General features: G+C 39.0%; 1 protein-coding gene across 1 annotated transcript in view; it reads right to left on the reverse strand.

Moving 5' to 3' along the window:
* The window catches only part of ITIH2 (inter-alpha-trypsin inhibitor heavy chain 2), a 49,839-nt gene that overhangs the window by 16,012 nt on the left and 21,291 nt on the right, over positions 1 to 12,536 (reverse strand). The window contains exons 11-14 of the mRNA XM_020965108.1: positions 11,551 to 11,676; positions 9,792 to 9,973; positions 7,146 to 7,331; positions 1,474 to 1,613 (exon numbers count right to left, since the gene is read on the reverse strand). Of these exons, the coding sequence (XP_020820767.1) occupies positions 1,474 to 1,613; positions 7,146 to 7,331; positions 9,792 to 9,973; positions 11,551 to 11,676 (634 nt within the window). The remainder of the gene's footprint in view (positions 1 to 1,473; positions 1,614 to 7,145; positions 7,332 to 9,791; positions 9,974 to 11,550; positions 11,677 to 12,536) is intronic.

Here is a 12,536-nt window from a genome sequence, read left to right on the forward strand (position 1 = left end):
CAGGAATGTCTGATAAATTTTGAATATCAAAAATAAAGAATTGATACAAATATAAAGAAGAATCATACCCCTGTAAATAATTGGTCAAAAGAGATGAACAGCAAGTTTACAAATAAAGAGAAGCAAATTATCAATACACATATGGAAAAAAATACTCTGAGTCACTAGTAAGAGAAAAGCAAAAAAAAAAAAACCCACCAAGTTTCCATTTCATACCATCAGATTAGCAAAGATGACAAGAGGAAAAGAGAAACTAGAGGCATGGTAGGGGTACTGATATAGGAATATACTATTGTTGAAGCTGTGAATTGGTTCAATTGCTGCGGGAAATAATTTTGACTATCTAAACAGTTATTAATCTGTATAAACTCCTTGACTCATAAGTATCCCTATTGGGACGCAGTGAGGTCAAGGAGAGAGTCAAAGGACCCATGCATACAAGAACTCTTATAGTAGCACATTTTATTGTAGCAAAGATCTGGAAACAAAATTGTTACAATAACCTGGGGGAACTTTTGATATAATGATTAGTCTTTGCTTTTGTCAGAATTCTGAATACAGTGATTTTATTACTACCTAACAGTTGAGAAAATTTGTGTCCTTCCCATTCTTGCAAAGGTGGGAGACTATAGGTATGGAATATTATATTCACTGTGAGGCATTTATTAGTTTTCTTTTAAAAAATTTAAAAAAAAATCTTTGTTGCAAGTGATGGCTTGCTAGTTAGGGAAGTGGGTGGGGATATATTCAGAACTTAAGGTGATGTAAAAACAAAAGATGTTAATAGAAATATGATTAAAACAAAAGTGAATGGGAGTTGCTATAAGACATTAGAATAATATAAGAAAGGGGTTTGTGGAATCTCCTTCCCTGGTAATCTCCAAGACTATGGCAGATGCCCATATGTATGGATTGGAGAGTATAGGTTTAGCCCAAAATGAGGGCTGGGTGGCAGACTATGTGAACACTGGATGCCCCGTCAATCTTGATTTATAATTTTCTGATATCAGAATCCTAAACTTTTCAATTCAGTAATGTCTTCAGTATCATATAGTGGAGAGACTCCTGGGCATAAAATCTGATGATTTGTGTTCAAATCTCTACTTCGACTCTCCTGTTTGACCATAAATAGAACACCTGGTCTCACTGGGCCTTAGTTTTCTCATTTGTAATATGGAGACAATGAAATTTATACTACATATCATATAGAGTTAGTATTCAAGAATGAATCCAACTCATTAGTAGTTTAGGGTGAAGCTTCAACCATCCACAGACATTTATTAAACTCCTCCTATGTGTCATACACTGTATTAGGTGCTGGGAGAAATACTTATCCAAACTGTGTGATATTAATTTGTAGTTCTCCTATGTATCTTCTTCTCCTTGGGAATTACTGAAAATTTCTGGTTTGTATAGCAAGAAAATACCCTAAGAAAACAGTTATTCCATTAGGAGATGCTCTTTCCTGCTTACCTTTCAGCTAAAAGTTGGTTTATAGTTAGATAAGCCCATAATTTCCTGGTGAAATTAGGGTCTGCATGCTTGTCCTTTGACAAGAAGGCTTCCAAGTCCTCCATTTCCGCGAGAGTATCCATGACTAACTGTGCATTGGCCTGGAGGATAAGAAGTTCAGTGGAAATAAGTCCAAGAAGTAGATCCATCAGCTGGCATTTCAGTGTCTACAGTGTATAAAGTCACTTTGGGTAGTGGTAGTGGCAGCAGCAGTAATATTCTTTTTTTAATGGAAGGCTTTAAGGGAGCAAATAGAATCAAACAATCACCTCCCACACCATTAAAGATTAGGTATACTACCAAAAGTAAAAATGTTGAATCAAAGTCAATTTTGCAAAGTTCCCTAAATTTTGAGTACCACTTTTGGGCTTTCGATTTTTCCCGAAGACATCAAGTAGCAGTACTGGTCCTTTGGCCCAGACCTGTCATTTCAATGAGAATTGGAATTCCTGGTGAGGAAACTCCCTCTACCAGCAGTGATCAATAACTATTCTGCAACTTATAGACTTAGAGAATAAATCACTTGCCCAGGGTGACACAGCTTGTATATGTCAGAAGTAGTACTGGAACCCAGATGGTCCCGACTCAGAGATCAGCTTTCCATCTATTACAATACTACTACTTCTCTCTCTGTCTCCTTAAGTTTCAAGGAGCAAAGGTAATTGTCTAAGCAGACCTAAGCTATGCAGCACCTGCTGATTTAACCAATTACCTTCTAGGCAAAGCACTGTTCAAGGAAATAGCCTCTGCATAGCAAAGCTTCATCAGACACTGCAATCTCAAGTGCAAGTTACTCAAGTTTATCTTAAAAGAAGTATGTATTTCCATTAGGATTGGATGCAAGGGTGGGCAATCTGTGGCCTTGGCTTGAGGCCACTTGGTCCTCTAGGTCCTCAATGTGGCTCTTTGACTGAACAAGTTCTGTGAAATTTGGATTCAGTCAAAAGCCATACTTGAGAACCTAGAGGGTCACATATGGCCTCGAGGCTGCAGGCTTCCCGCTCCCCTCCCCCATTCAGTTCTGCCACACCTTTCATTAATGCATATGCTTTTATCAGTGTAGTGCTTCCTAGTGTAGTGCTCCCAATTAGGGTGTGCTTAGTCAATATTCCTGTCAAGTACATGGACTCCCATCCTTCCCTTCCCCTTCTTCTCCCCACTCTCCCACCTTGGAGCACTTGCAGATATTCTCTACCTGCTACCTGATTTAGGGAAGGGGGGCATTGATTGAACTAATCCATCAATTAATCAGTCAATCACTGAATCCCACTGAGCCATGAGAACTTTTTCAGGTGAGAACACATCTTGGCGACCCAATTAAACAGATATGTCAACTAGGTGTGAACCGGACTGCTTGAGTAACTAGGGGCTTGTATGAAACTAGGAGTTTGGAATCAGAGAAAAATATTCGTTAGAAGAGAGGAAGGATGGGGGACCTCAAGGACTAAACCAGAAAGAACTGGCAGCACAGGGGTCACAGGCAAAAGTAGACAAAATGAAGACTAAGATGTGGCAGAGAAGGAAGAGATCAAGGAGGGCCATCAGCCCCAAAGTCATCTCAGAGTTAAAGACTCTGGCTGAAGCTGTTGGTGGTACTCAATTCCTCAAAGATTGAAGAAAGTTCCAAAAATAGATCTGTCCCCCACCCCCTACCCAGTATCCCCTTCTGGGATCTGTCTACAAGCACTATAACATACTCTACTCACTTCTTTACCTAAATATTAACCTGAATTTTTACCTTAACCACAAAATGGCCAGAGTTAACTAGAGGTACATAAATGTAAATTAAGGCAGAGAGCCACCCTTCTTCCTAAATTTTAGAAAATTTACTAGTTGTTACCTCTGATTGTATTCCTAACTTTTCACTTAATATAAACTCCCTAAAGCAGCAGAGAAGGGAACCATTATATTGCCCTCTGTTAAAGAATGAGCTGATTGTTGGAACAGAATGTGGCTGATTAAAATTTCAGAGACAAAAGGAGTAAGGAGGAAAAAAAAGCAATGATTATCTTGGTCAACCTCCAAAGCAATACCTGCATCCATCCACCTTCCATCCATCCATCCATCCATCTATCCATCCATCCATCCATCCATCCATCCATCCATCCATCCATCCATCCATCTGTATGACTCAATCCTGGGTTGAGTCTCCCTACTTGTTGCTGAGTTGGAAAAGCTGATGATACATGGTGCCACAAGTGTTAGAGGAGGTGACCTCAGGGTGGCAGGCCACTTGGAAGCAGATTTTGAAAAGACAATATGTGACTCCAATTGAGTTGAGAAACCCAGTGATGGGTCAAACAAAGACAGAAGTAGACAGAAGATAATTTTGAGTGTTCAGATTTTTACAGTCCCCTCGGGGTAGGCAGAGGCTATCTGCCTATGTTCTAAGAAGGGGAGGGGAAAAGTGAAGTGCTTTACTGGACTGCCAACTAGGTGGCACAGTGGATAGCACACTAGACTTGGAGTCAGGATGACCTGAGTTCCGATCTTGCCTCAGACACTTGCTGTAGTGTGACACAGGGCAAATCACTTACCCTTTGTTTGTCTCAGTTTTCTCATCTGTAAAATGGAGATGATAATAATAGCACCTACCTCCCAGGCTTGTTGTGAAGCTCAAATAATGATTATAGAATTTAGCACAGTACCTGGCATATGTGTGTATATATGTGTGTGTGTGTGTGTGTGTGTGTGTGTGTGTGTGTGTGTGTGCGCGTGTGTGTGTGTGTGTGTGTGTGTGTGTGTGTGTGTATACACACAGCATGCTCACTGCCCTTAGCTGGCCACTGCCTCCAGATCCAAGCCACATATTTGAACAGGTGTGTTCTTGTACCCATCCACAATCATATCATCCATTTAGCCCAAGACAGGACAACAATACCTAAACCATCTATCTTGACCAGACAGGATCACAATAGCTAGACAATCAGAAAGCAGCATGACCAAGATGTTTGACCACTGAATAACAGAAGGGACTCCCTCTCCTATTTCCTAATCCCTTAACAAACCCCTCTTGACTTTTTAGTATCAACCATATTGCCATATTCTATGTAAATTTTGATTGTATAAGCAGCATCACATACTCTATAAAATTGTTTGTCTTACCTTACTGAAATTGCAATTTCCTCTAAGGAACATAGTCACTCAGCAGAACATGAAACTGTCAAATTCACAATTAATCTTTCTAACTGGCTTGGAGTTGGCTTGGGTCTTTGAAATTCTTTGAGACATCCCACCGCATCACAACCTGACCCTCATCATATATATATACACATATGTATAAACACACAAACACACACATATGTATTATGTACATATACATGCATACATATATGTACATTATTATTATTCCTTAGAATTATTAACTGAGCATGTCCTGAGAGGCAGTGCCACTAGTAGGTGACAACTAGTAATGTGATCCACAGTTGTTTTTGGAACAGTATCGGCAGGTGCTGCCACACAGATACGACCTACATCTTCAAGTGAGCCTACTTCATTTGCAGTGGCACCTTCTATGAATTCATTTGTTGTGACCTCAGGACCTTTGTGGCATCTTCTGTGGCAATAGTCACCAGAGAGGACAGGAGAGTACATCACACTGACTCTTGAGCCAGAGGACCTGGATTCAAAGCCTACCTAGGACCTTACAGCTTGTGTGACCTTGGGCTAAGTCACTTAACTCTCTGGCCTTCACTTTCCTCCTCCGTAAAATGAGGGTCTTGGATTGAATGGCCTCAGGGGCCTATTCTGTCCTTTGATTTATGAATATCTGACTCAGCACCTGGGAATTTGCCTATAGCACTTGCAATTCCTGTCTCCTATAGTCTTCCTACTAAGGTTAGTGGCAGTTTCCAGCAGTCTGTTTTCTAGGCTACATAGCTTCCCCCCACCCCCAACTTCAATGAATAGAAATTATGAAAAATTTAACCGGAATGGCTCATTGGTGCAAATCTATGTTGCATCTGGACAAAGCAAGCCAATGGTAACCACTCCCTTTCAGTCAAGTTGTAGCGGCTAAAATATTTAGTAATTCCTTTAATTGTGGTGCAAAAACAGGACCATTTCCAACAAGAAGTCATCATCCACCAATTTATAGACACTTTCAAAATATCACGGGATTACAGAATTTTAGAGTTGGAAGAGGCCTCAGTGACTAATTAGGCCAACCCATACTCAAGAGGAATCTATCTCTACCATGGCGTGACAAGTGCTCATTCAGCCTCCATATGAAGTCCTTCAGTGAGGATAAGCCTACTATTTCCTGAAAAAACCCATTCTCTTTTTGGGACAGCTTTAATTGTTAAGAAGTTTTTCTTGATTTCAAGTTTAAATTTCCTTCTTGATGACTTTCACCCATTGCTTTTGGTTTTACCTACTGGAGATAAATGGAAGAAGCCTAAATCCCTCTTCCATATGACAGTCTTTCAAATCCTTGAGGACAGCTTTTCCTCTCCAGGGTAAAAGACCCCTTCAACCTTTGTTGGAATAAACTTTCATATGGTCACAAAATATCTCTGTCTTTTGCTCTATGGTTTCATGGATTTACTTTAAACAGAAGACAAATAGTAAAAGAAAAAGGCCTGTATCATAGATGAAACATCAGGTAATGTGTATAAAACATACGGCTCTGGCAACAGCTTTTAACATGTGAATTGGCAAAAAAAAATTGGTGGTAAAAATTGGTTAATAAGTAATGGCGGGTACCATGTTGCAATATGCAGCCTATGTCAGATATGTGTCATATATACTTTTTTCTTGGAAGTTAGCTATTTGTGGATATCAGTGTCTTACTTTAACATTGTTATGTGAGAAATATTATTGAGAAATAGATTAGTCGATTTGAGGTGTCGTCATATCTCTTGGTATTACGAATGAGCTAAATTATTTTATCCATTGCTCCTGGAAGTTATGAAGGCAACTGAAAGGTTTTATTTATAGTTCAGTTTTCCTTTCCTTTCCTAAGGAGTTTTTCTAATAACATATGCCAAAGTTCTTTAAAATATAGAAGGTGACCATGTTTTGCTATAGTACAGGTGAAAAAAATTGGGAAAAGATAGACATATGATATGTCTTCAGATATTGGGATTGGTGTTTCAGGGAAGGAATGATATTAGGTATGATTGGGAAGAAGGTATGTATACTTTTGTTCCTTTTTTCAATTCTGTATGCGGCAGAGTATCAATCAATCAGTCAATAAGCATTTATTATCTGCTATATGCCAGACACTGTGCTAGGCACTGGGGATGCAAAGACAAAAGGGAGACAGACTCTTTCCTCAGTTATGTTCTATCTGAAGAGACAACATGGATATATATAAGTATATGTAAAATCAGTATTGTGAGGGCAGCGTACTAGCAGCTGGGGAAATTAGGAAAGGTCACACATAGAAGGTGGTACTTGAACTGAGTCTTGAAGGAAATTTGGAATTTAAATTTTTTTTTTTTTGCTGAGGCAATCAGGGTTAAGTGACTTGCCCAGGGCCACATAGCTAGAAAGTGTCAAGTATCTGAGGCCGTATTTGAACTCAGGTCCTCATGACTCCAAGGCTGGAGTGCTATCCACTGAGCCACCTAGCTGCCCCCAAATTTGGGATTCTAACAAAGATCTTCAGCATCATAGCAAAGAAGACATACCGATGTAGCTGTGATGATACCTTCCACATGGTCCAACTTCTCAGGTTCAACTTTTCCTGCCACCACTATTTCTGAGCCTCCAAAATAGTTATGGAAACTATTCTGAGTGACATCTGTCACGGCCTCCTGGGGATAGTTAAACTGAATATTTCGTAGCAATGGCGTAGAGACCTGATTGTAGAATTGCTGCAAATTTAAAAAAAAAGAAAGAAAAATCATTACTTTCATATCAATCTATATGTCTATAGCAGATTTTCTGAGGGCTTTCAGTCAATATCAACTTATTTACATTCCCACAGCATCTTCATTGCATCTATCTCTGTGACAAGGGTAAGGTATGAAGAAATTCACATGATATTAACCCTACATAGTCTACTATGAGAAGCTGCTTGGCATAGTAGCTCAGACTCAAAGCCAGGAAGACCTAGGCTCGAGGTCTTCATAACTTCTGGGTGCAATGGATAAAATAATAAAATAACCTAGCCCATTCATGATACAAGAGAAATAATGGCACCTTAAATGGGTTGATCTATTTCCCAGTAATATTTCTCACATAAAAAATCCAGTCGCACCTCAGACATATACTAGCTGTGACCCTGGGCAAGTTACTTAACCTCTCAGTGCTCCAAGTAACTCTCTAGTATTATAGTTCTAGAGAAGGGGCTGATCTGCATTTATGAACGGAGTTTCCTCAATTGGAATTCCCCTAACTGATGAAGTCACAGGTCCAGTTCCTATTTCTGGGGACAAGGTCTTATGCCAGGTGTTAAAACTGAACCAAAGGAAGGGAGGCTATGAGACTTACCATACCACAAGGACTACCACAGAGTCAATAATAAAGACTTGATGAGATCCTTGTTTCCCATTTACCATCTCAGCATTGGCTCTATTGAACCAAGTACAGGAAACTCAACGTGCTAGCATATACAAAAGGAAAATCATCTGGAAAAAAACTTCCCCAAACTGGTACATTTTATTTTTCTCAAAATGAGAAATAATTTAGGGCTTGGAATCGGGCATTCCCAGGGAAAGGTATTTTTTTTTGTTTTGACGGTCAATTTAATCTTAGTAGCAATCTCCAAAAAGCATTATTCCAAAATAAACAAGAAACTTGATCTTTTATGCTTAAAAGATTTTACAAATTGTAGCTTCATCTTGTTTGTATTGACCTTAATAATACCATGGCCCTTGAGTAAGAATCACAGTTTTGTGATCATAGATATAGAACTGCAAGGGACCTCAGAGGCCATCAACTCTCCCATTTTACAGCTGAAAAGCTGAGAACTAGGGATACATAGCAATTTGCCTGAGGTCACGTAAGTGACACATTAATTCTCCTCTCCTGGGTTGGGGTGATACAAAGGAAAGAGGGGCAAGGAACAGTACTTTCACCTTTAAAAGGGCTCCCCTTCCTTCCTTCCTCTCTTTCTTTCTTTCTTTCTTTCTTTCTTTCTTTCTTTCTTTCTTTCTTTCTTTCTTTCTTTCTTTCTTTCTTTCTTTCTCTCTCTCTCTCTCTCTCTCTCTCTCTCTCTCTCTCTCTCTCTCTCTCTCTCTCTCTCTCTCTCTCTCTTTCTTTCCTTTCCTTTCCTTTCCTTCTGCACTTATTTCAGGAACCTGGCATGTTACTGAGAGGGGAAGAGAGATACAGGAGGGCACCAGAAGCTGCAGGTTCCTGTAATTTTTCTGGACTGCTTAGGAGCAGCAGGAAACAGCCTTAACCTGGCATAGTTAGATTTGGACTGAGAGATTGATCTGAGAGCACAGAAGGAGAAGAAGTATTTGTGATTGGATTGCAAATTTCAGTGGGACTGAGTGAGAGTTTAATGGGTTTTGGACAGTAATTTCAGCCTCAGGATGGTCTGCAGGAGAAACTGAGTTAGAAAGCACAGAGCTTGAGTCTGCGTGAGGAAGAGAAAAAGGGCAGAGAGGTGGCGTAGTTGTTAATGACCTCTTTTGCTGCAGCATGTTAAGTAATGAGAAAGATCAGATTCTCTCTCTTACAACATACCTGAGATTCTCCTGGCTTCTATTTAAGGCAGTTATTGCCTAGAGAGGGCAGGACACTGGGCTTTGTGACAGCAGTATAGCAACAGAACAGTTTCATGTGTGCGTCTTTTCTTACCAGTAGCTAATGCTAAATCCTTTCTGGCTTCCTATTCATCATACCATGCTACCAATGTGGAAAGTGTAAGTGAGGTGAAGGGAGGAGAAGAATTGAAAACCCTTTATGAGTCTTGAGTCAGGATCTCAGAAGCACTTGATTTCTAGACTTGATGTGGCTAGATGGGCATAGTGGATGGGGCACTGCTTGACTTGGAGTCAAAACCCAAGTTCAAATCCTGCCCCAATATTTACTAGCTGTGTAATCCTGTAGTCCCCCTCACATTCCTCACCTGTAAAATGGAGATAATAAGATAACCTACACCACCTGGTTGTTGTAGGCAACAAATGAAATAATATATGCAAAGTGCTTTCTGAACTTTATGTATAAAGTACTATACATCATCTCTTATTATTTTAGATTTCATGAATTTGACAGAACGTAGAGAGTCCTAAGAGCTTCATTTGATTCTCTTCTATTAGGTATGGGTTGTTTCTTCTTCAGCAGACACAATTAGTGAGGAAAGAAATGCAGACAAAGGGTACCTTGAGCTGTAAAGAAGTATCCTGGTTTCCATAAATCCTTTGAGCAATGCCATGGTTTTCTTGGGACAGCCTCTCCAAGAAGTCATAGTCAACATCAAAACCTATCCCCAGACTGAACAGGGAGATGTTATCTTGTATGCTTCCTTTGACATTCTTTTGGATGTTGGACAATTTTAGCTCTCCTGAAATTGAGGGTGTGAGAGAGGGAAGAGAGAGATGAAACAACCTCAATGAGTCACAAATTTTGTTTGAAAGAAACATAAATGACAAATTGAAACTAAAAACATTGCAATTACTCATTTTAATGTCACTATAATGAAATACTTTATTTGTTTATATTATCTTTTTGTTTTTTAAGTTGTTTTTATTTCTTTTTCAAATAACAAGTTTAAGAAAAATTAATCTGTCCTCTCACTACTTCTTACGACTGAGCAAATTTAAAAAAAGAAACCTCTCAAATAAGTACCTCAATACATATCTACATTTTCTGGCAAAAAGAAATTTCTTAATTAGCCATGACTGAAAAAGAATGTCTCTTTCTGCATCTTAAGTTCATCATTTTTCTATCAGAAGGTGAATGGCATGTTTCATCTTCATTCCTTTGGACTCATGGCTTATCATTGCATTGATTGGAGTTCTAAAGTCTTTCAAATTTGTTTTTCTTCTAAATGTTTTTATTGTATAAATTTTTCTCTTAGTTCTGTTCACAATGAAATATTTTCTGTTATTTTGTCCATGACTTCCGTTGTCATTGAACATTACTGTTGTTAGTTTTTCACTCTTCATCTCAGCTGTGTGGGAAGTAGAAGTGGTAAACTTATTTTGTAGGTAAGTAACCTTGCCTATGTCACCTAGAAGTCTCAGGTCTAGAAATCAAGGGCTTCTGATTTCCCAATCGAAGACTCATGGTAGGATTTTTAATTCCTCTCCCAACTTTACCCCAGAGCAGCTAAGTGGTACATTAGATAGAGTGCTGGGCCTGGAATGAGGAAGAGTCATCTTCCTGAGTTCAAATCTGGCCTCAGAAACTTACTAGTTGTGTGACCCTGGACAAGTCACTTAACCCTGTTTGCCTCAGTTTCCTCATCTGTAAAATGAGCTGGAGAAAGAAATGGCAAACCATTGCAGTATCTTTGCAAAGGAAACCACAAATGATGTTATAAAGAGTGAAATGAATGAACAACAGACCTTCACCACATTTTTATACTTTTACATTGTTGACATGGTATTATAAATATAAGGCCAAAGTACTTATCATTCATTAGAGAGAAAACTTCATAGAGATGAGATAATACATATACATAAAACTATTCTGTTGTTGTGCCACTATCTCAAAGTTCAGTGTCCTGTCCTCAGCAGATGAGGAAACTCCCTCCAAAAGTACAGGTTGGCTCCTTATTTGCAATTTATGCTCTTAGAGGGCTGCCTAGGGCAACCCAAGGGTCAGGGAGCCAGGATGCATCAAAAGCAGGATTTGAACTTAGCTCTTCCTTGCTTCAAGTCCTGCTCTCTAGCCACTATGCCAAGCTGCCCCTTATGAATAAATGTTGACTGAATTTTATAATTCAGTTAAAAAACATTTATTAAAAGCTACACAACAGAGTAGATTTAATAAATGTTGAATCGAATGGAACAGTACTAGCCCACAACAGGCAAAGGCCACCAGATCTCCCAGTTCCAGCTCATCACTTCTTCTAGAAAGTTTGATATGACAATCAGTGGAAACATCCATAATCATAGAGCTCCCAGTGGGGCTTACCTACTGTTGGATCTCCATCAGAAACCAAAATAATCAAAGAGACTGAGTTGGGGTCCAACATCCCTAGGTTGCTGGCTTCATTCAAAATAAAAATTGCTCTCATGAGAGCTTCGTTAATGTTTGTGCCTGTTAAAAAACAAAACAAAACAAAACAACACTGCTTAGTTGCATACTCTTCCCTCTCTCAAAAACTATCACACTGCTGATTCTAGTTTTCTTTTGTGATTATTTATGAATAATTTATCCATTGTTCAGATCATATCTGTTTGCTTCCCAAGTGTCCCAGATTTCAGAAGCTGGGCAAACTTCCACTTGAGGAGGGAATTCTCCACTTCTTTGTATTTCCCCATTGCTTTAGACTCGTAGTAGCCCCTTCTGGGCCCCATTTTACCATTTAAAGTACCCTAAATCAGGGAACTCAAGGGTTTCCTCCCTCCCCCCTCTCCCGTAATCACGTAATCCTTTTCTTCAGATTAATATGTAATGGCTTCAAAAGACCTTTGAGAAGAATAAAAATGTAGATAGTAGTAGTGAAAATAGGTGAATGTTGTGAAAACTTTTAAAAAAAGCCACATGAAATTCAGGTCTGAAACCACTGATTTAAATCAGCTTCTAAATTCTCAACTTTCGGAGAGGAGTAACATTTTTCATTTAGGATGATTAATGAAGGATTGTGATTTCATTTATTATACTATATACATAGAAGAGTTAGTCCCTCCCTCTCTCCACCACCCCTGTGAGACTTCAGCCAAAGGTGAAAGTCTGGAGGAGGACTAAAGGACAATTCTTAATATAAAGAGGACATATGATTGAGCTTTTCAAGCCCAAGCCCTTTCCTAGGGTGGGGAATGTCTATTTTGCTTCTGAAGAAGTGTCTCTGTTCTTTAACTATCTGGGCTACATATACACATGCATGCATACAAACATAATATATATATATATATATATATATATATATATATATATATATATACATACACACATAC

The sequence above is a fragment of the Phascolarctos cinereus genome, unplaced genomic scaffold (genome assembly GCF_003287225.1).
Source record: "Phascolarctos cinereus isolate Bilbo 61053 unplaced genomic scaffold, phaCin_HiC Scaffold_1;HRSCAF=81, whole genome shotgun sequence".
NCBI classification, from domain to species: Eukaryota; Metazoa; Chordata; class Mammalia; order Diprotodontia; family Phascolarctidae; genus Phascolarctos; species Phascolarctos cinereus.